Source organism: Hemiscyllium ocellatum, chromosome 42 (assembly GCF_020745735.1).
Source record: "Hemiscyllium ocellatum isolate sHemOce1 chromosome 42, sHemOce1.pat.X.cur, whole genome shotgun sequence".
NCBI classification, from domain to species: Eukaryota; Metazoa; Chordata; class Chondrichthyes; order Orectolobiformes; family Hemiscylliidae; genus Hemiscyllium; species Hemiscyllium ocellatum.
The window spans coordinates 32,993,004-33,016,323 of record NC_083442.1 but is presented as its reverse complement, the minus strand read 5'-3'; the positions used below and the strand labels follow the sequence as shown (position 1 = coordinate 33,016,323).

Here is a 23,320-nt window from a genome sequence, read left to right as displayed (position 1 = left end):
GTCAAATTGTAAATCCTTCCAAAGCACACCAATGGTAGACAGTAAGAATGGGAGAGGTTCCTGGGCAGACATGGTGGCTCAGTGGTTAGCACTGCTGCCTCACAGCGCCAGGGTCCCAGGTTCAATTCCACCTTTGGGCGAGTGTATATGTGGAGTTTGGATGTTCTCCCCATGTCTGCGTGAGTTTGCTCCGGTTTCCTCCCGCAGTCTAAAGATGTGGAGGTTAGGGTGATTTGGCCATGCTAAGTTGCCCATAGTGTTCAGGGGTGTGCAGGTTAGTTACATTAGTCTATGGGAAATATAGAGTAATGGGGTAGGGGAATGGGTCTGGGTGGGATATTTGTTGGGAAGAATGGCCTGTTTCCACACTGTAGGGATGCTATGAGATTAGGAAGGAACATTGGAGCCTCTACATGTGTACTGCCTCAGCAATTCCAGCTCCTTGGTTAGTTCAGTTAGCTGGATGTCTGGTGTGAATCTAATTGGTGCCAATAACATGGTGTTCGATCCCCAGTTCCAGTCTGGGCTGGATTTAGAACCTGCTTCAGGCAGAGAACTCGAGGAGATGTTTGTAATTGGATCTTAATTCTTCTTTTCCTCCTGTCTGTTTCTTTCCTCATTCCTCTATTCTCTTTCCAAAGTCACATGAGGTGGTGAATGTGTGGCCCTAGGCGAGTTATCCCACCTCTCAAAAATGGTTATTACAGTGGAACAAAGATGGTTTCCGGATCTCATTTGCATTAGAAGGATGGAGAGGAAATTTGCAAACCTTTTCCCCTCATTAACCCAGATTTTTAAACCTGTTTTTTATTAACCTTTCCTGGGTGATTCACTGTTTTTTGGATGGATCCTCAGTGTCTGTAATGTATCCTGTGGTTATTGGACATGAACTGTGTTAAGTCGCTGTTCAGAATAAGCACCTATAATATTTTCCTTTATTCCAGGCTCAATTTATTTTCAAAAAGATTCAAGCAGCTTCAAATATAACTGAGCATTCCATTCAGTGAGTATAACTGGCTGTGAGTGTTTGTAAGAAGGATTTATGTTATAGAATATAGAATGTTACAGCGCAGTACTGACCCCTCGGCCCTAGATTAGATTAGATTAGACTTACAGTGTGGAAACAGGCCCTTCGGCCCAACAAGTCCACACCGACCCGCCGAAGCGCAACCCACCCAAACCCCTACATTTACCCCTTACCTAACACTACGGGCAATTTAGCTTGGCCAATTCACCTGACCCGCACATCTTTGGACTGTGGGAGGAAACCGGAGCACCCGGAGGAAACCCACGCAGACACGGGGAGAACGTGCAAACTCCACACAGTCAGTCGCCTGAGTCGGGAATTGAACCCAGGTCTACAGGCGCTGTGAGGCAGCAGTGCTAACCACTGTGCCACCGTGCCGCCTAGGGGTTGCAGTTATGATCAATTGCTGAGACCTTGCCCTGTCTCACATTAGCCAGGATTGTGGGTTCAGAGAGGGTGCATTTTGCTCTAACGGAGCAGCTTTATAATGTCACATGGAAACTGTTCCTGTGGTAGTGCAGCACACTCTTGGTCACATTAGAATGTCTCCACAGAGGCAGGCTTGAACTCTCAACTCAACTGCTCCTGAGTGATCCACTTGTTGCCTTCAGGACAGGGTGAGGGATTAAGTCCCGTCACAGAAAAGCTGTCTCCAGCTGTGCTCAGTGTTGCTGGGAAGGTGATGAACAGGACCTGAGACCCTACCCTAATGCTGCCTTCTCTTCCTCATTCTCAGCTCTTTGGGAAATGTGGCCTGGGGTGCAGATTGTGCTACTCTCCGAGAGCAAACAGCAGATTTGGCGTTTCTGGAGCTGATCCGTTTTCTCAGTGAGCTGCCTGGTGGAATCAGACAATCTCTGGTACGATTAAAACCTCTGTTCCACTGTGTTCTGATGATATCCACTCATGTTACCATCCTGTTATATAAGCAATCAGCTCTTCTTATTGGTTCACTGAGTAATTAGACCAGCCCACCGTGGGTACCTCAGCTTTTGCCCTTTGAGGCATTTCTGGTTAAAGTGAGGACAGTTGTGTGTTTACTCCCTGGCTGTTTTGTCCAGTTTAGATCTCACAGGCTCCTGTATGATTGGAAAGGGCTGCTCTTCAGGAAAGAGCTGCCCTCATGCAAATTTACAAGTAATGAAAACATGAATAGACCATTCGGCCCATCGAGTCTGCTCCATCATTCTGTACGACCGGGGATGATCCTGAGCTTCACCCCCACTTCCCTGCCTACTCCCCACTTCCTTCGATACCCTGAGAGACCAAAAATCTCTGTCTCAGCCTCAAATATCTTCACCGACGGAGCAGCCACAGCAGTCTGTGGTAGACACTGCCAAGGATTTGTAACTGTCTGTGTGAAGATGTTCCTCCTCATTCTCAGTTCTGAATGATTTGCTCCTCATCATGAGACTGTGTTTTCGGTTGCCCGGCCAATGGAACTGATCTCTCAGCATCTACCCCTTTCGGAATATTTTATAGTGCAGTGAGATTCCCTCTCATTCTTCTCGATTCCAGACAATATCAGCCCAATATAATGTGCATTTCTCCCAGAGACCAATCTCGCTGCACTCCCTCGAGTGCAAATACATCCTTCCTTAACCATCAAAACAAAACTGTACTCAGTATTCCAAATCCTAACAGGATGGAGACACAGGGCCTTGGAACAGGAGGTTTTTAGGTGTTGAAAAAACTTATTTATAAATCAAATTACATAAGGACTTTAATGGACTTGATAAGGGCAAATTGCTTCCAGTAACCAGAGAGAGAGATTTCAGATCATTGTCAGAAATAAAACAGTAGGGTGCTAAGTTGCTTTAATGTTCTGATTTGGATCGTGCTGCCTGAAAGGATGGTGGAAACTAATTCAATAATTGATTTCTGAGTGAAATTAGTTCTTTATTGGATTTCTGGGCTGTGGGAGAGGAGACGCTGAATGGTCTGACAAGGCACTTGGTTTCAAGTCTCACGTCTGAGAGTGCAGCACTCCCTCTGGCCTGCGCTGGAGGGTTAGTCTGTATGTGACACTCGGAGCTTTAAAGGGAGAATTTAACCCCAGTCTCTGTGGTTCGAGGCAGAGGTGTTACCCCCTCAGACCTGGGGGTACAAAGCCAGTGGCTGTCATCTTCAGGAGGGGCTTGTAAAGGGCAGCCCAGCAATTTGATGCAGATCCTGGTTACTTCCTCCCTGTCTCCCTCCAGGAATTTCTGACAATCCCGCTTTCCTTGTTGTGTCTCTTTCTAACCAAATAGCTTATCGTTATGCTTTACCTTTCCAGCGAAAATGCATTGTCAAGGAGCTAGATCTCAGGCCAGGAATATCCCAGCGCGATATCCTCCTCATGGGTCCGGAGATGGTCATCAATTTACCGTGAGTGGCTGTGCATTTTGTTCTCCCTTCTCGATGCCCTTTACATCTCTGGACCTTTCTAACTCTGTCTCAATGATCTCTCAGACCCACACTGACACTGTCTCCACAATCTGCATCTTCCCAAGTAAACCAGTTCTCTCACAGATCCTTCCCACCCCATCGTGCACTGACCAAGCTCCATCTTGAAGCTGTGTTTGTGTCAGTATCACTAGTTTCTCATATGAAAGTGTTTGTGTTCAAACTGCTCCTCAGTTGCTGCAAACCACCTTATTTATTGTACTTTATGATGTTGAATATGATCCAACTCAGTGGTTATGGTGAAAAAGGTGTTGGCTTTCACGTGTGGCTGAGTAAGGAGGGAGCTTCGAGGTGGTTGTTGGTCTCAACGGGAAGGTTGTGTGAGGCAGTGATATATAAATGCAGACTTTCTAAAACCATATAGAACAGAGAACAGTACTCAGGAACAGGCCCTTCAGCCCACCTGGTCAGCGTCAACCACGATGCCATTCTAAACTAATCCCATCTGCCTGCACGTGGTCCATGTCCCTCTATTTCCTGCTGGTTCATGTGTCTGTCTAAATGCCTCTTAAATGTTGATGTTGTCTCTGCTTCTACCACCTCCCTGACAGATGTGTTCCAGACACCCACCACCCCCTGTGTAAAACACAAACTTGCTTTACAAACCTCTCATAAACATTCCCTATCTCACATCAATCCCATGCCCCAAGTATTTATATTTCCACTGTGGTTCCAACTCAAGCAGATCCCAGTCACACACCATCTCCCCCGCCCACCCGGAGTGGATGGTGTGATTAGGGGATCTGGGAAAAGGGGGGAGGTGTGTGGGGGAGGGTCAGGGTGAGGTGTTTGGGGGTGTGTGGGGAGGGGCAAGGTGAGGTGTTTGGGGTGTGTGGAGGAGGGGCAAGGTGAGGTGTTTGGGGTGTGTGGAGGAGGGGCAAGGTGAGGTGTTTGAAGGGTGTGGGGGAGGGGCAGAGAGAGGTGTTTGGGGGTGTTGGGGAGGGGCAGGGTGAGGGAGAGGCAAGGTGAGGTGTTTAGGGGTGGGGTGGAGGAAGGGCAGGGTGAGGTGTTTGGGGGTGGGGTGGAGGAAGGGCAGGGTGAGGTGTTTGGAGGTGTGTGGGGGACAGGCAGGGTGAGGTGTGTGGAGGACGGGTAGGGTAAGGTGTTTGGGGGTGTGGAAGAGGGGCAGGGTGAAGTGTTTGGGTGTCTTGGGAAGGGGCAGGGTGAAGTGTTTGGGGGAGTGTGGAGGAGGGGCAGGGTGAGGCGTTTGGGGGTGTGTGGGGGAGGGGAAGGGTGAGGTGTTTGGGGTGGGTTGGGGAGGGGCAGGGTGAGGTGTTCAGGGTGTGTGGGGGATGGGCAGGGTGAGGTGTTTGGGGGTGGGGTGGAGGAGGGGCAGGATGAGGTGTCTGGGAGTGGGGTGGGGGAGGGGCAGGGTGAGGTGTTTGGGTGTGTGGAGGTGGGGCAGGGTGAGGTGTTTGGGGTGTGTGGGGGAGGGGCAGGGTAAGATGTTTGGGGAGGGTGTGGGGGAGGGGCAGGGTGAGGTGTTTGGGGAGGGTGTGGGGGAGGGGCAGGGTGAGGTGTTTGGGGTGTGTGGGGGAGGGGCAGGGTAAGATGTTTGGGGAGGGTGTGGGGGAGGGGCAGGGTGAGGTGTTTGGGGAGGGTGTGGGGGAGGGGCAGGGTAAGTTGTTTGGGGGTGGGAGGGGCAGGGTGAGATGTTTGGGGTGTGTGGAGGAGGGGCAGGGTGAGGTGTTTGGGGAGGGTGTGGGTGAGGGGCAGGGTGAGGTGTTTGGGGGTGTGTGGAGGAGGGGCAGGGTGCGGTGTTTGGGGAGGGTGTGGGGGAGGGGCAGGGTGAGGTGTTTGGGGAGGGTATGGGGGAGGGGCAGGGTGAATTGTTTGGGGTGGAGTGGGGGAGGGGCAGGGTGAGGTGTTTGGGTGTGTTGAGGAGGGGCAGGGTGTGGGGGAGGGACAGGGTGAATTGTTTGGGGGTGGGGAGGGGCAGGGTGAGGTGTTTGGGGAGGGTGTGGGGGAGGGGCAGGGTGAGGTGTTTGGAGGGGGCAGAGTGATTGACTCTGTCTCCTCCCCCACAGCCTGAGGTCTGCACCCGGAGGGTCAGTTTGGATGCTGTAGTCCAGGCAATACAGTGAGTCTGGAACCCATAGCCTCTGACTCTGAGGCAGGCGTACTCTCCATTAACACCCAGACACTGGGCAGTTGTCAAATGCAGAGACCCCTGTCGAGCCAGGCTCGGCATTGGCCCTGGTTATCACAAGATGGTCCCTGCACAGCTGGATGTACTGACTCACCCAGATACAGGCTCCAATCACAGCTAACAGAATCCCTCTCTCTCTGCCTCCGTGGTTTCAGCCTGAAATTCTTCACCAGTTTTCCAAATGACTCCATACGAACCATCCTGGATCATGTGACAAGACATACCACCCGCCTGCTCACCCTGCTGCCTCATAAACGCAGCTTTCTGGCAGAAAAGGCTCTGCAGCTTCTGGTAGGTTCCTCTCATCCCCTCCTTCCTGGAAGCATTGTTGACTGCTTTCGCTGTGCTATATTCCACTTCTGCCCCCCCTCTCAGTATCTTATGGTAGAGTCAGTGATGGGGGAAGAGTGTGGGAGAAATGGGTAACTCTTCTATTCTTGTGTCAAGATTAGGGCAGCATGGTGGTTCAGTGGTTAGCACTGCTGCCTCACAGCGGCAAGGACCTGGGTTCGATTCCAGCCTTGGGTGACTATGGAGTTTGCATGTTCTCCCCATGTCTGCGTGGGTTTCCTCCGGGTGCTCCGGTCTCCTCCCACAATCCAAAAATGTGCCAGTTAGGTGAATTGGCCATGCCAAATTGTGCATAGTGTTCAGGGATGTGTTGATTGGGTGCGTTAGTCAGGGGTTAAATGTAGGGGAATGGGTCTGGGTGGGTTATTCTTCAGAGGGTCAGTGTTGGGCTGAAGGGCCTGTTTCCACACTGTAGGGATTCTATGATCATGTTATGCTGCTGGATATTTGAACCTTTGATTAAAATGTCTGTTCGCTCATTGACAGGGGATTGGGCCGAATGATGAAATTTCAGGAGAGACTCTGGATAGTCTGGGCCCCCTGGTCACCTTTATTGATGAAACATTGATCAAACAAATCAACCCCCAGGAGCTGGTGCTACGGCTGGATGAGGTCAAAGGTTACTGTATCCCTGAGGAAAATAAGAACGCGTTTGGTTGGATGTTGACCAGGAGTGAGGTGCTGGGGTAGGTGACTCAGAAAAATTAAATTGAAATGTGAGCAGTCACTGAGAGTATGGGTTACAGCTGCTGGAGGCTGTGAAGGAGGCTCATGTCCAAGGAGACTCTCAGTCTTTGGTGTTCAAGTCCATTGCTGAGGCCAACACTGCAACATTTACATAGCACCCCTTACACCTTGAGCAGCCTTAGAGGACTGGGTTCTCAACTGTGTCTGAGCCCCATGTCACTATATTAGGACGTGTGACCAGAGGCTTAGTCAATGGGATTTTATGGAGAGGAGCCTAATGAAGGAAAGAGGGATGGGGAGAGTTTTGGGAGAGGATTCTAGGGCTGGGGTGCAGGCACCTGAAGGCATGTCCACCAAAGATGGAGGTTTTAAAATCGGAGAGAGTTCAAGATGCTGGAATTGGAGGCGTGCACGGAACTGGAGGGTTGTAGAGACAGGAGGAGGCCACAGAGGTATGGAGGGCTATAGGGGTTGGAGGAGCTAACATGTGGAAAGATTTGAACCCAGACCCTGACACTATTGTGTTTTGTTTTGTAGGGCTGCTCCTGGCTGGACTGTGCAGCAGATGGAGTCCGTGGGGAGACTTGTCTTCATTCTCTCACCTGATGATATTCACAAACTACCAAAGGTAGAGGTCACTAAGCCTGGCTCCCTGGGATAGGAAGGATAAAAATGGTTTGATTTTAAACTGAATTTCAGCTCTTTCAGTAAATGTGTCCAATGCACCAACTTCAACAATTACTCCCTCCCCACCACGCATGGTGGCAGCATTTGTGCCATCTTTTTAAAAATATGGAATATGGGCATCAATGTCATACCAGCATTTATTGCCCATCTCTAATTGCCCAGAGGGCAATTAAGAAGCACCCTCATTGCTGTAGGTCTAGAGTCACATGTAGGCCAGACGAGGTAAGGATGAGACAAAAGAACTGCAGATGCTGGAATCCAAGGTAGACAAGCAGGAGGCTGGAAGAACACAACAAGCCAGGCAGTATCAGGAGGTGGAGAAGTCAACGTTTCAGGTGTAACCCTTCTTCAGGACTGGGGGTAGGTGTAGGGGGAACACCCTAACACCCATCCCCAGTCCTGAAGAAGGGTTACACCCAAAACGTTGACTTCACCATGTCCTGAGGCTGCCAGACCAGGTACGGATGGCAGATTTCCTTCCCTAATGGGAGGAGAGAGTGTGAGTGAACCAGGTGAGTGTCTGTGACTCTCAGTCAAGGTTATATGGTTCCCATCAATCTAGCTTTTAATTTCAAATTTCACCATCTGCCCTGGTGGGGTTTGAACCCATGCCAACCCAGAACATCAGCCTGGGGTTTTGGATTATTAATCCAGTCATATTTCCACAACACGATTCACTGCAGTAACTCACCAAGGCTCCACTGATAGCACTTTCTATGACCTCTACCAACTAGACCAGAGGATGAATAGAACACATTTCCCTGTGATTTCCCCTCCATACCACTCAGCACACTGACTTGGAAATATATCACCGTCCCTTCAGTGTCACTGGGTCACAATCCTAGAACTCTCTTCCTCGTAAAAATCTCCTGAGTCCCAGAAATCAATGGGCTGCTCACTCATTAGAGAGAAAAAGAGAGAGAGAGAGAGTGAGAGTGATGACTGGTGATGAGATTAACCTCTGGTCAAGGGAGGAAGAGGAGCTTCTTCAAGGAAGGCATCTTGCAAGAGGATTCGCAGTAGGTTAAAATCTTCGAGGAGAAAGTGAGGACTGCAGATGCTGGAGATCAGAGCTGAAAATGTGTTGCTGGAAAAGCGCAGCAGGTCAGGCAGCATCCAAGGAACAGGAAATTTGACGTTTCGGGCATAAGCCCTTCATCAGGAATGAGGAAAGTGTGTCCAGCAGGCTAAGATAAAAGGTAGGGAGGAGGGACTTGGGAGAGGGGCGATGGAGATGCGATAGTTGGAAGGAGGTCAAGGTGAGAGTGATAGGCCGGACTGGGGGTGGGGGCGGAGAGGTCAGGAAGAGGATTGCAGGTTAGGAGGGCGGTGCTGAGTTCGAGGGATTCGACTGAGACAAGGTGGGGGGAGGGGAAATGAGGAAACTGGAGAAATCTGAGTTCATCCCTTGTGGTTGGAGGGTTCCCAGGCGGAAGATGAGGCGCTCTTCCTCCAACCGTCGTGTTGTTATGGTCTGGTGATGGAGGAGTCCAAGGACCTGCATGTCCTTGGTGGAGTGGGAGGGGGAGTTAAAGTGTTAAGCCACAGGGCGGTTGGGTTGGTTGGTCCGGGTGTCCCAGAGGTGTTCTCTGAAGCGTTCCGCAAGTAGGCGGCCTGTCTCCCCAATATAGAGGAGGCCACATCGGGTGCAGCGGATGCCTCAGGAATTGAACGTGCACTGACAGTGTCCCTCTGCATTACAAAGCAGCCTCCAATTAGATGGCACAGGTTTAAGGTGAGATGGGGAAGATCTACAAGGGATCTAAGGAGAAACGTTTTCACACAAAGGGTGGTACGTGTATGGAATGAGGAAGTGGTGGAGGCTGGTACAATTACAAAATTTAAAAGGCATCTGGCTGGGTATATGAATAGAAAAGATTTAGATGGATATGGTCCAGATGTTGGCAAATGGGACTAAAATTGTTTAGGATACCTGGTCAGCATGGACGAGTTGGACCAAAGGCTCTGTTTCCGTGCCGTACATCTCTGACTCTATAACTGGCTACGCTAACCTAGGGAGGAGAAAGGGAGGACTGCAGATGCCGGAGATCAGAGTCAAAACGTGTGGTGCTGGAAAAGCACAGCCAGTCAGGCAGCATCTGAGGAGCAGGAGAGTTGATGTTTTGACCATGAGCTCTTTATTCCTGAGCTAACCTAGTCCCAGCAGCACTGTGACTGTACCTAACCACCATAGTATCTAATGGTTCAAGAAGGCAGCTCAACACCGCCAACTCGCAGGCAATTTTAAAAAAGTCTTTCATTGTGTATTTGTGAGCAGCCTGATGGCAACTGTTTGAACTCTGGGTGTGAGCAATACCGACAGAGGTCTGAGGACTGCTGCAAGGGCAGATTGCCTGGGTCTCTCTCTCTGTGCTCCTTCAAGATGCTTTTTAAAGCTTATCCATTTGACAAAACATTTGGTTATCTTCACACCATACTGCGTGATAGATTTTGTTTGATAATTGCTGCTGTGAACGAGGATGATGTTTTAACAATAAAGGCAGGATTTTATGGCAAGTTAATGCTGTTTTAGGAGATGAGCTTAAAATCCCTTGCAGTGGTATTTGGTAGGTGTGTGGGTTTGTTTCAAACAAAGACACCTCAGGGTTTATTTTTAATCTGATCCATGTTGGATTTGGCTGGCACCTGGTTTGGTGGGGCCACAGTTTGTTTTTAGACCCTGGAAGTTATTTCCTACCCTGATTGATACCCATCAGCAACCACCCTGCATATGACTACTTCCCCCTGTATGTAACTTCCTCCCAGTACCCTCCTCCCCTATGGATCAGCCAAGGCTCATTGACTCGCCCTCTTAGCGAGTCAATAGTTTGTACGTTCAATTCCACACACCAGAGATTTGAGCTCAATATTCAGATTGAAACTCCCAGAGCAGTCCTGAGGGAGTGCTGCATTGTCTGAGGTTCAGTGCTGAGGGAGTGCTGCACTGTCAGAGAGTCAGTGCTGAGGGAATGCTGCATTGTCTGAGGTTCAGTGCTGAGGGAGCACCGCTCTATCAATGGGTCAGTGCTGAGGGAGTGCTGCACTGTTGGAGAGTCAGTGCTGAGGGAGTGCCACACTGTCAGAGGGTCAGGACTGAGGGAGTGTTGCGCTGTTAGAGGGTCAGTGCTGAGGGAGTGCCACACTCTCGGAGGGTTCGTACTGAGGGAGTGCCACAGTGTCGGAGGGTTAATACTGTGGGAGTGCCACACTATCAGAGGGTTAGTACTGAGGGAGTGCAGCACTGTCATAGGGGTTAGTACTAAGGGAGTGCCGTACTGTCAGACGGTTAGTACTGAAGGTGTGCCGCACTGTCAGAGACCTACCAGTAGCTATTCTCTAAAATTGTTGCCAACAAAATATTATTATTTGGTCATGATCACATTGTGGATGTTGGGACCTTGCTGTGTGCAGGCTGCTTGCTATATTTTCAACTCTGCAAGAGTGGCTGCACATCATTGTCTGTGAAGAGCTTTGGGTTGTACTCTGATTGGGAAATGCTCTGGAGATATCCATGTTCTTATTTTTAGATTTGAGGTTACCATAGTAACTGGTCTTCACTTCCAAAGGACTGGAATTTAAAGGGAGTTGATGGCCTGTGGTGTTATTGCTAGACTGTTAATCCAGAGACCCAGATAATATAGAGGGACCTAGCTTCGGATCCTGCTGTGGTAGGTGTCAGTATGTGAATTCAATAAAAATTTGGAATTAAAACTCTAATTGTTGATTGTCAGGGGAAAACCCCATCTGGTTCACGATGTCCTTTAGGGAAGGAAACCTTTATCTAGTTTGGCCTAGACCCCAGAGCCACAGCAACTCTCAACTGCTGTCTGGACAATGATGCCCACGCCCAGTGAAAGAATGAAAAGAAGCAGCTCTCCTTGACAGTTCCCTCTCTTTCCCAACAGGAGGTGCTGACAGCTGAAGTGATGGAGCTGGTCCTCCTCAGTGAGGGCCGGTGGGGAGTGAGTGACATCGGCAGGGTCTGTCAGGAGCAGCAGAGTCAGTCTGCACACACAGCCCTCCTCAGCAAGCGACTCAGCTTGGTAACCACGGCAATCAAGAGCATCACAAAGAAGCGAAGAGGTAAAGACGCAACCACTGTACCCCCCGAAATGCTGAGACAGGCGCAGTGCCTGTACCCGCCCAGGGACCCTGAGATAGGCACAGTGCCTGTACCCGCCTGAGACAGGCACAGTGCCTGTACCCACCCAGGGGCCCTGAGACAGGCACAGTGCCTGAACCCACCCAGGGGCCCTGAGGTAGGCGCAGTGCCTGTACCCCCTGAAAAGCTGAGACAGGCGCAGTGCCTGTACCCGCCCAGGGGCCCTGATATAGGCGCAGTGCCTGTACCCACCTAGAAGCCCTGAGACAGGCACGGTGCCTGTACCCCCCCACCCCAGCAATAGATTTCCAAGTCAGGATGGTGAGTGGCTCGGGGGGGGGACTTGCAGGGAATGGTGTTCCTGTGTATCTGTTGCCCTTGTCCTTCTGGATGGCTGTGGTTTTTAAGGTCGTGCCTGGGAAATCTTGAGACATGAAAAGCCGATATTCCCTATGCTCCCATTGTAGATGGTATCCCAAACTGCGTTGACATCAGAGCCACTTTTCCAATGGCCTGGAGCAGCAGTCAGCTCGCTGCTATGGCTGACAATGAATTTGCCGACTGTTTGGAAATTCTCACTCGCGATCGGGATCTGTCGGCAGAGCACCTGAAAATCCTGCTCTCAAAGACCAAGCAGGTAAGTGGAGAAACCACAGAATCTAGCAGTAGCTCAGAATCCATACTAACAGGGGATTGAACAGGAGGAACAGGCCTTGCAGCTTCTTTAACCAGTCCTACCCCGCCACCTCCACCCTCACCCCCCCACCACCAAACTCTCCCAAACCTTCCCCCCTCCCCCCCAAACATTCAGTCAACTTGTAGCTTTTTAAATTTAATCATTTGTGGGAGGTGGGCATCTCTAGCTGGTCCAGTATTTATTGCCCATCCCTAGCTGCCCCTTGAGAGGGTGGGGGTGAGCTGCCTTCTTGAACCTCTGCAGTCCATTTGCTGTAGGTAGACCCACAATGCCCTTAGGGAGGGAATTCCAGGATTGTGACCCAGTGATACTGAAGGAATGGTGATTTATTTCCAAGTCAGGATGGTGAGCGGTTTGGAGGGGATCTCGCAGGTGGTGGTGTTCCCATGTATCTGCTGCCTTTGTCCTTCTAAATGGAAATGGCTGTGTGTTTGGAAGGTGCTGGCTGAGGGTCTTTGGCGATCCTTCAGCTGATCTGATTGCAACCTTATCTCCGCTTTCCCTGTATCCTTTGAATAATTAAAAATAAGATAATGTTATTTGATTGCGGTCTGAACACCACTCTATCCCCTGCCATCTCCCTGTTCGCATATGTGTATATATGTATATATTACACACACACACACACACACACACACACACACACACACACACACACACACACACACACACACACACACACACACACACACACCAGCGATAATGGTGGGAGTTGACCCTGTATCCTGAGAGTGTTAGCCTGGATCTCTTGAACCCAGTGACTTTACTAATAACTCAGTGTTTCCCCTTCACTGAGGTCCTTGGTGAAGGAAGCAAGTTTTGAAAGGTAGGTGGGAGGAGCTTTGCAGGGAATGTGAGAGTCTCAATCGCAATCAAGGTCAATGTGCTGAAGGTTGCTGGGTGAGGGGAGGGGGAATGTGCCCTTACTTGACAGAGAATGTAATTGCATTGGGGGTAGCTCAACGAAGGGACACTGGATTAATTCCAGAGATGAAAAAATGGTCTTGTGAGGAAAGATTGAGCAGTTTAGGCCTGTACTCTGGAGTTTAGGAGAATGAAATGAAATCTAATTGAGGTCTGTAAGATACTAATGGAGATTGGCCAAATAGACATAGAGAGGATGTTTCCTCATGTGCAGCAATCCACAACTAGAGGTTCTAGTTTTAGGATAAGGGGCGGCAGATCTAAAAACGATAGGGAGAAATTACTTCTCTCAGAAGGTTGTGAATCCGTGGAACTCATTCTCTGAGACTACAGTGGATGGCGGGACTTTGTGTATATTTAAGGAGGCAACAAACAGGTTTTTAATTAGTGCTGGATTGGAGGGTGATGGAGACTGGGGCAAGAAAGTGGAGTTGAGGCTGAGACGAGATCAGCCTCAATTGGCAGAGCAGCAACGATGGGCTGAATGGCCTACTGCTGCTCCGAATGTTTATGAACCGAGCAAGGGAGAAGATAAGGAGCAGGAGCAGAGTTTGGCCATCTGCTGACTCGAACGTGCTCCATTACTCGATAAGACTGTGACGTTGCTCCCAGCTCCTGCACTCACTCATCCTAGCATCATTATCACGTACTGGCTCCGTGTTGGACACAGGGTCAGCGCTGTGGCTGGGACAGTGAGATTGAGAGATTTCACTGTTCGTGCAACGTGTCCCATTTCTTGAAACCCAAAAGCGCAAATATTGACTTTTCAAAATGACAGGAAGTTCAATTTGAATCCATTATCCTGTGATTCCTGGTGATAAACTGGCGACAGTGATCCTCAGGAATGTCGAGATAGGAGCATTTTCAGAGAAACCCTTCTCTCTCCCCTTAAGGGAGAGGCTCGATTTATCAGAGAGCCATTGGCTGTTTTGTGTCGAGGGGCCTTAAAGAGGAGGAATGTTTACTCAAAATGTTGCGCTTGAGCTCTAGCAGTTTATATTACTGAGTGGTTTCATTTTAAGAAGCAGCAGGTAATCTTTTCATTAACTGGGGCCTAGTGGATTTCCAGTGTAGCACAAACTCTAACACTAGGACCCGTAGACACAACCTTAGAATTAGAGGGGGTCAATTCAGAACAGAAATGGGGAGACATTTCTTCAGCCAGAGAGTGGTGGGCCTGTGGAATTCATTGCCACAGAGTGCAGTGGAGGCCGGGACATTAAATGTCTTCAAGGCAGAGATTGATAGATTTTTGATGTCACAAGGAATTAAGGGCTACGGGGAGAATGCGGGTAAGTGGAGTTGAAATGCCCATCAGCCATGATTGAATGGCGGAGTGGACTACTTCCACTCCTATGTCTTATGATCTTATAAACCCGAAATAGTGTTAGCCAAACAGAGGTCAGATGGATGATAATGAGTGAACATTGTAACAGTTAGGAAGGGTCAGTGTTACCCAACCAGAAACAACTCCATTGACTCCAGTCCATGATGGAACCAATATCCCAGCTGCTACCTTCGTTGTGCCTCATGGGCACAGAACCCAGTGGAAGTGATACTCCAGTTCTGTCTGGCTCACCTCACTCAGGGGTAGATTGGTCTTTGAGGGGGTGCAATGAACACTTACCAGGGAAACTAAGGGTTAGTGTCCTAGGGCAAGTTGCATGGACTTGCAGTGTTTCCTCGGATATTCAAGGTGAATGCATTTCAGTTAACGGAGGTGTTTAAATTACTAAAGGAGCTATTTCCTCAGGCAGGTGTACCCCGTGGTAACAGGGGGTCCAGAATGCTGATGCTTAAACCAGGCCATCCAGGGGCATCATCAAGAAACCCTTCCTCATGGAAAGGGGATCAAAATCTCAAATTCTATCCATTTCTCCACCCGCAATGACAATGTGTTGCAGCTGAGGTGATCAGGAACCAATTCTAGAGGAATGACGCTGGAGATCAGCATCAATGGTCTATTGTTCCGACATAAATTCCAAGTTCTAGGACCAAGTTAGTTTTAGGGTTTTGAGGTGGAGATGCTGGGGTTGGACTGGGGTGGATGAGGTCAGAAGTCACACGACACCAGGTTATAGTCCAAGCTTTCGGAGCACTGCTGCTTTGTCAGGTGAAATCTGGAGCAACGCTCTGAAAGCTTGTGATTTCAGATAAACCTGTTGGACTATAACCTGGTCTTGTGTGACTTGGGGGATTTTGAAGCAGTGTCAATCGAGGACATAGTCAGTACACAGTCTCCAGATCAGGACGGGGGAGTGACCCCGAATGGGAGATTTGTGTTGCTGAAAATGTGTTGCTGGAAAAGCGCAGCAGGTCAGGCAGCATCCAAGGAGCAGGAGAATCGACGTTTCGGGCATGAGATTAGTGTTGCTGCCTTGCAAAAGCTGCCAGGGGGTTCGCAGTATCAGGAGGTGCTGTTGATGAACTGGAAAGTGAAACTGACTCTTTTCTCTCTCCCCAGTTGTATGGCTCTCTCAGATTAATGAAACTGTGGCAGCTCCTGCAGATGGGCCGCGCTGTCACCCAGCTCAGTGATCGAGATTTTCAAAACCTGGATCTCTCCGACTTGGCGGTTTTGGCCTTCCTGGGAGAGGTGGGCGAATGGAGTGAAAAACAGGTAGGGCTAACCTTCTCTTTTGCCCTCTCTCCTCCCATATCTCAGGAAGGAAATAATAGCCCTGGATCGTGTTCAGAGGAGGTTCATGAGAATGGTCCCAAGAATGAACAGCTTAACATATAAGGAACATTTGAGGACTCTGAGTTTATGCTTAATGGAGTTTAGAAGGATTGAGGGGGGATCTAATTGAAACTTACAGAATACTGAATAGTCTGGACAGAGTGGATGTTGGGAAGATGTTTTCATTGGTCGGTGAGACTGGGACCCAAGGAAGGAGTCTCTCACAGTAAAGGGAAAACATTTTAGAATGGAGATAAAGAGAAACTTGTTCAGCCAGGGAGTGGTGAAGCTATGGAATTCATTGTCACAGAAGGCTGTGGAGGCCACGCCATTGAGTGTATTGAAGACAGAAATAGATAGGTTCTTGACTATCAAGGGTTATGGGGAGAAAGTGGGAGAATGGTTTTGAGAAACTTATCAGCCATGATTGCGTGGTGGAGCTGAATGATCTAATTTCTGCTCCTGACAGCACTCTTGTGTTTCAGTTAAAAGCATTGAAAAATGTGGTGCTGGAAAAACACAGCAAGCCAGGCAGCATCCAAGGAGCAGGAGAATCGACATTTCAGGCATTCCTGAAGAAGGGTTAAACCCGAAACGTCGATTCTCCTGCTCCTTGGATGCTGCCTGGCCTGCTGTGTTTTTCCAGCACCACATTTTCAACTCTGGTACTCCAGCATCTGCAGTCCTCACTTTCTTTCAGTTAAAAGCCTTTGGGTCGCGATCTTAAACCAGGACTTGAGAAGCTACCCTGAGGGAGTGCTGCATTGCCAGCGGTCACTGTGAATCAGACTGAGATAGTCGACTGAGTCCCTGTCTGCCTGATCAAGTGGGCATTAAAAACGCTGCCATGTTATTGAACAGACTTGAAGCTATTCCTGGAGTCCTCACCAAAATTCCCTCCTGCAACCAACATCACAAAGAAATCATGAAGGTGACCATTCATAGACTCATAGAACTGTCCAAAAGAGGCCCTTCAGCCCATTGAGTCTACACTGACAAGAAAATTTCTAAATTCAGCATGTGGCCCACAGCTTTGAATAACATTGCATGTGCTCATCCAAGTATTTTTTAAACGTTGTGATGTTTCCTGCCTCAACTCCCTTCCCAGGCAGTGTATTCCAGATCCCCTAACACCCTCTGGGTGAAAGCAATTTTTTTTTCTCAAATCCGCTATAAACTTTCTGCCTTTCACTTTAAAATTATGCTCCCTTGTTATTGGCCCTTCGACTAAGGGAAGCAGCTGCTTTCTATCCCCCCCCATCAATGTCCCTCATCATCTTGCACACCTCAGTCAGAATCCACCCCCCCCCCCCCAAACCATCTCTGCTGCAGATAAAATAACCCAAGCCTCTCCTCCTAGCTCCAGATTGATTCTCGGATCTTGCTGCACTTGACCTGATGGCTACGTTTGCCTCGATTGCAGATGTTTCATTTCAAAGCTAATGAATTGGATTTGCAATGCTCCGAGCTGTTTGTGAGGGAGGTGATAAGCTGCTGTTTAGTTTCAGATCCTGCCTGACTGGAGCCAGGAGAAGGAACTGGATACAGTCCAGCCATTTCTGAGCAAGAATGGAACGAAAGGCTTTGAATGGGACATTTCCTCCCCCGACAGCATTTATACAACCCATGAAACCCTGTTGAGGTGTAGACCTCATTGTAAAGCAGGACACCCAGCAGCCAGCTGGTGCACAGGGAGATCCCACAAACTGCAATGATGAGAGACCCTGGTATTGGTTGAGGCATTAAATTTGGCCTGGATGTCAGGGAGACCGCCCCCACTGTTTTTCAGAACAGCACCATGGGATCACACCTGCCACCTGAAAGGGTGGAAGGATCAATGGATGTGAAGCTGGAAGGGCACAGCAGGTTAGACAGCATCCGAGGGGCAGGAACGCCACCTTTTGGGATGAAATCCTTCATCAGGATGAAGGGTTTTAGCCCAAAATGTTCTTTCCTGGTCTTCAGATGCTGCCTGCCCTTCTAGCTTCTCATCTATTGAGTCCGACTTCATGTATCCACAGTCCTTACTGTCTGCAGGGTTGAAGGTTCCCTGGTTTATCACCTCAGCTGGAGGATGGTACCTCTGGCAGTGCAGCACACCTACAGAATGGCACTGAGAGAGTCATCCCCTGGATTGTGGGGTCATGTCCCAGTAGGTGGACCTCCTGGCTGGATACTTCTCACCGAGCTGCAGCTGACAAAAAACACCTCCCGGGGAGCCGGCTTCAAGTCTCACGGTGACAGAGGTTTGGGTTTTAAACAAACTCACAGAGGCAGCCCTTATGTCACAAACTCAAATGCCAGCCCTTGCCTCCTCAGGGGGTGAAGCACAATGTTTGATCAGTTGCTTGTGTTTTCTAGAGAAGGGCAGGATTTAGCAGCTTCCTCCGACGGAGCAGGCAGTCCGTGTCAGAGCTCGATGCCACGTCCCTCACCGCACTGGGGCACTTGATCTGTGGGATGGCAGTCACTGAGATCGAGAGGATCAATCCTGAGGAGTTCAGGTCAGGAAGAAGGGAACAGCGGGGACCATGTTCCAATTCATCATTTCAACTTCAATTTCCTCACTGGATGGAATGGGTTTTTTTTTGTTCTTTTCAAACTTCCTTCCACGACTGTCTGCCCTCTGGGGTGAAGGGTCACTCAGCTGAGAGAGCTGAAAGGGAGGTTTAACAGATTAACCCGTTCTCCACAAACTGAGGCTGGGACTGGGAGGAGCAGGTAAATACCAGACGCCCCACATTGTTCATGGCTGCAACATCACATCCATCCCCTCTGGATCAGCACTGAACACACCAACCAAACTCTCCCTTTCCCTTGAACTGACACCAAAATCCCGTTGCCCTGTGGCAGGACACTGCTGCAGAATTGAACATTAACCACACTGGGAACAAAATATCCAATCCTGCTGAAGCAGTGTTTAATGGGGAACAGTGTAGAGGCAGCTTTACAATTTCTCTAACTCCATGCTGTCCCTGTCCTGGGGGTATTGATGGGGAACAGTGTAGAGAGAGCTTTACAAAGTCTCTAACTTAATACTGTCCCTATCCTGGGGATGTTTGATAGGGAACAGTATAGAGGCAGCTTTATAATGTCTCTAACTCCATGGTGTCCCCGTCCTGGGAGTGTTTGATGGGGACTTTACTCTGTATCTAACCCAGTGCTGTCTCTGTCCTGGGAGTGTTTAATAAGGCACTGGAGCTTGAAAGTGAGATTTTAACCACTCCTCATATCCCTCACCTTGATTAGCTCTTAACAAAATGAGTAAAGTTTGATGTTGGTAAAATTTTAATTTGAGTGAATTAAAACAGAAAGATGCTGTTGCCTGGCTGGCTCACAGGCTGCTTCTCTTCATTACAGTAAGGCCGTCTTGTTCCTTGGGGGTTTGAAGCTGAGTTGCTCTGAAGCCCAGCTGGAGGCCCTCGCCCGTCTCACCACCCTGCCCCAGGCCTTTGGGCTGGTCAGCAACTGGGGCCCTGAAATCTTCACCGAAATTGGCTCCGTTGCAGGTAATGGGATCAATGTCTTCATCCTATTGGGAATGAGTTTGGGAAGTGCCCCTGCTCAGTTCTCGTCATTGAGGGGGTGGCCAGGGCCTGGTAATAGAGTGAAGCTGCTTCCCTGATGCCGGACGGAGCAGCGGGAATCTGAGGAGGAACAGGATAAAGCTTCACGTTGTCCATTTCAGACACCTCCCAGCAGGAATCTTATCCATTTCTCCTGTTGGGGAATGTGGATGTCATTGACAAGGCCCAGCACTTGTTACTCATCCCTAATTGCCCATGAAGTGGATGAAAGATTGATGGGGGGATGCAGGAATGTAGAGTTGAGGTTAATATCACATCAATCATGCTTTTATTATGTGGTCCGTTCCTCTTTCTGGAATGGATGATGGTGTGTGTTTGTGTGGATTGGTTGCTGGGCTGCAACAAGTTGAACTCTGACACTGTGTCATCAGGGTGATCTCACAAGGGGGAGTGGTAGTGGTATTACATCTGGGCCAGGAGGCCCAGTTCAATTCCCACCTACACCAGAGCTGTGTGTACTAACATCCATGAACGGGTTGATGAGGAAATATCTGCAAGACTTACCGTGGTGAGGCCAGCATTGGGAGGATTTGTCAGAGAGAAACGAGCTCTTTCTGAGCTGGTTTCTGCTGCTTCAGCCTCAAGTCCCGCTGCTTTCTCAGTTTGAAATTGCTAAGGGCAAGCATCTACTTGAAATCATTTGAAGGAGGATCCGGAACAGCTTGCGTTTCATATCCTCTGGGCATCCCAAAGTGATTTCCTTCGGCTACTTTGGAAATGATCATTTTGTTGCAGCAGCCGATTGGTGACTTGGGACTTGGCGAGATGGGGGTTACTTGTTCACAAAACCCAGAAAGCTAGCACACATGGGCAGCAGGTAAACTGGACGGCCAATGGGCTGTTGGCCTTTATTTCAAGGAGGTTGGAGGGTAAGAATAGGGAACTGTACAAGATGCTGGGGAGACCATAGCTGGAGTATTGGGAGTAGTTCTGATTATCTTCTTAAATAAGGCATATTAGTTCAGAAGGGGCAGTTCTGACAAGGATCACTAGGATGATCCCTAGTATGGAGGGGCTCTGATAAAGAGCTACCGGACTTGAAGAGCTAACTCTGTTTTCCTGCTGCCATTCCTGCTGAGTTCCTCCAGCAATTTCTGTTTTTGTTTCGGATCTCCAGCATCCACAGCTCTTTGTTTTGTTATCCTGGTCTGGAGGGATGGTTTTATGAGCAAAAGCCGAACAGGTTGAGACTCCAATAACTAGAGCTTAGAAGAATGAGAGGTGATCTCATTGAAATGTATCAGATTCTTAAGGGGCTTGACAGGGTCAATGCTGAGAGGGTGCTCCCCCTCATGGGAGAGTCTAGGGCCAGAGGGCACAGTCTCAGGATAAAGGGGCACCAATTTAAGACTGAGGTAAAGAGAAATTCCTTCTCTCAGAGGGTTGTGTGTCTTTGGAACTCTTTGCCATAGAGAGATCTGTGGGGGTAGAGTCCTTGAGTATATTTAAGACTGAGAAATTCTTGATCAGTTGAGGCATCAAGGGTTACAGAGAAAGGCAAATGGATGTGAGGAATGTTGGATCAGCCATGGTGCTGTTGCGTGGCTGAGTTGGCTCAAGGGGCTGAATGGCCTTATCCTGTCCTTATTTCTAATAGTTTATGGTGCATAGCAAGCACAGACACACAGACAGACAAACTGATACACACAGACAGATATGGACAGACACACACAGACACAAGCATACTGACACATAGACATACAGACGCAGACACACATACAGACACATTCAGAGATACAGACACACACAGGCAGACATGTAGACAGATGCACACACAGACACAGAGGGAGACACATAGACAGGCACACACAGACAGACACATAGACAGACAGACCGAGACACACACACACACACTTCCAGTATAAGCTCTTCATCTCTCTCACACACACAGACAAACAGACACACACATAGACACAGACACATACATACACAGACGCAAAGACAGATAGTCAGACACACACGTACACAGACATACACACACAGCTAATCTGATTTATGATGTTCCTTGTTGTCAGTCCAGTTCATGGGCTGTGTGTTGTATGATACTATGCAGCGACTGAGAAAACCCATTGGATCGTTTTCTCTCGCAGCTGGACTACCTGACGTCACATTGTCATCGCTGGTGGAGCACCAGATTGAAGGACTCACACCTTCAGCCATCTCACTCATCGTCCCGAGCAAATTTGCAGTAAGTCTTCAAATGCTAAACTCGCTTTCCATTGCAATAACATTGGGTACAGAGAGCAAAAGAGGAAACTTTTGCATTTATTTAGCCCTCGTTTGGTGATGTCGGGATACCACCAATTGCTTTACAGCCACTGAAGTCCTTTTGAAGAGTTGTTGCTGTTGTATTGTAGGAAATGCAGGAGTTAGTCTAGCACACAGCAAGATCCCACAATGTGATAACAAACTAATGACATCTTTTAAGTGATGCTGCATGTGAACAAAAACACAGAGTGAAACTGGGTGGGGGGTGGGGGGCGCGGGGGTGTTGGTGGAGCCTGAGTCCACTATGCCAGAAAGTCATGGCCAATCTAACTCAGTTGTTTCCTGTCCTATTGCTGTATTGCCTGATTTCATTCATGCCCAACATTTCTCTCAACCTCCATGTTGAATGTACTCCATAACTGAGCTTCCACAGCGCTCTCGGGTGGGGAATTCTGAAGATTCTCAATCCTCTGAGAGAAGGAATTCCTCATCTCTGTATGAAATGGCTGATCCATTTATTGGTGACTTGCAAAAGATTGAGAGGTGGAAGTGACAGTGATTCTTTGATCTATGCAGCATGTTGCTGCATCCCTGAAAAGGCAGTGACAACAGATTCATTAATAACTTCCCAATGGAAGTTGTATGCATTCTAGAAAGGGGAGAATATGCAGAATGATAGAGATAGAAGGAGGTGTGGGTATGGAAATAACTGGATAGATCTGTCAAACAGCCAGCATTGGCACTCTGGGCTGAATGGTCTCTTTCTGTGCTGATTGATTGTGAGCTTCAAATTCCAAGTTGACAATCATCCCCAGTCATCCAGTCACCTCCCACGCCCTGTCTGGTGATGAATACACAAAAGGTTTCTCAGTTGTCTCTCCCCCCAATAGGTTGTATTCAATGCCGATCAGCTGTCATCCCTAAGCAGTGCCCAGGCATCCGCTGTGACCAGCAAACAGTACGAGAAGCTGAGCCCAGAGCAGAGGCGAGCTGTCAGCACTGCACAGTATGATGGGGAGATCCACCAGGAGCAGAGAGGTACATCTGAGTTAACAATTCATCGCTAGCTCAGGCACATCCTCTTTAAGCTCATTCTCACGATGTGGCCATTGCTCCTTGCCAAAACCAGTATCGTCGGTTGGTGGGGTTGGAGTGAGGAAGAAAGAATTTTGAGCTAAACATTACCTCTCTTTGAACTTTCAGGCAAGAATCATGCAGGGCGGTCAGCCTGGCCCCAGGTGGCTACACTGTTCTTGGGTCTATCTATTACCTATCACCTCGTGGAGAACTGAACCTGAACTCTCTCAGGTTGGATTGACATCGGTTTTAGATCCTAGTATTTTATTTGTATTTGAAAGTAAATAAAAGTTGTGATTAAAGAGTTCAAAAGTTGATGTATTTTTATTCATGGGTGGGGTGTTGCCAGCTAACCCAGTGTTTATTGCCCATCCCTAATGGTCCTGGAGAAGGTCGTAATGAGGTGCTACCTTCAGCCTCTGTAGCCCTTGGGTAGAAGGAGCACCCACAGTGCTGCAGGGTGCCCCAGGATTTTGAGCCAGTGACATTGAGGAAGTGGCGATATATTTCCAAATCTGGATGGTGAAGCACTTGGAGGGGAACTGGCAGGGGGTGGTGTTCCCATTCATCAGCTACCCTTGTTTTCTAGATAATAGAGGTTGCTGGTTTGGAAGGTGCTATTGAAGGAGTCTTAGTGAGTTGCAAAAGTTCATCTTGTAGATAGGGCACGCCTGTGTTTCGGTGCAGTGGGACTGA

General features: G+C 48.9%; 1 protein-coding gene across 1 annotated transcript in view; it reads left to right on the top strand.

Moving 5' to 3' along the window:
• LOC132834723 (stereocilin-like) overlaps window positions 1-22,936 on the top strand; it is a 51,288-nt gene extending 28,352 nt beyond the window's left edge. The window contains exons 15-28 of the mRNA XM_060853686.1: window positions 945-1,003; window positions 1,764-1,887; window positions 3,306-3,397; window positions 5,780-5,915; window positions 6,462-6,661; window positions 7,200-7,290; window positions 11,255-11,432; window positions 11,919-12,088; window positions 15,537-15,692; window positions 18,114-18,256; window positions 19,113-19,261; window positions 21,430-21,527; window positions 22,438-22,585; window positions 22,751-22,936. Of these exons, the coding sequence (XP_060709669.1) occupies window positions 945-1,003; window positions 1,764-1,887; window positions 3,306-3,397; window positions 5,780-5,915; window positions 6,462-6,661; window positions 7,200-7,290; window positions 11,255-11,432; window positions 11,919-12,088; window positions 15,537-15,692; window positions 18,114-18,256; window positions 19,113-19,261; window positions 21,430-21,527; window positions 22,438-22,585; window positions 22,751-22,839 (1,833 nt within the window). The 3' untranslated portion in view covers window positions 22,840-22,936. The remainder of the gene's footprint in view (window positions 1-944; window positions 1,004-1,763; window positions 1,888-3,305; window positions 3,398-5,779; window positions 5,916-6,461; window positions 6,662-7,199; window positions 7,291-11,254; window positions 11,433-11,918; window positions 12,089-15,536; window positions 15,693-18,113; window positions 18,257-19,112; window positions 19,262-21,429; window positions 21,528-22,437; window positions 22,586-22,750) is intronic.
• Window positions 22,937-23,320: the final 384 nt, after the last annotated feature.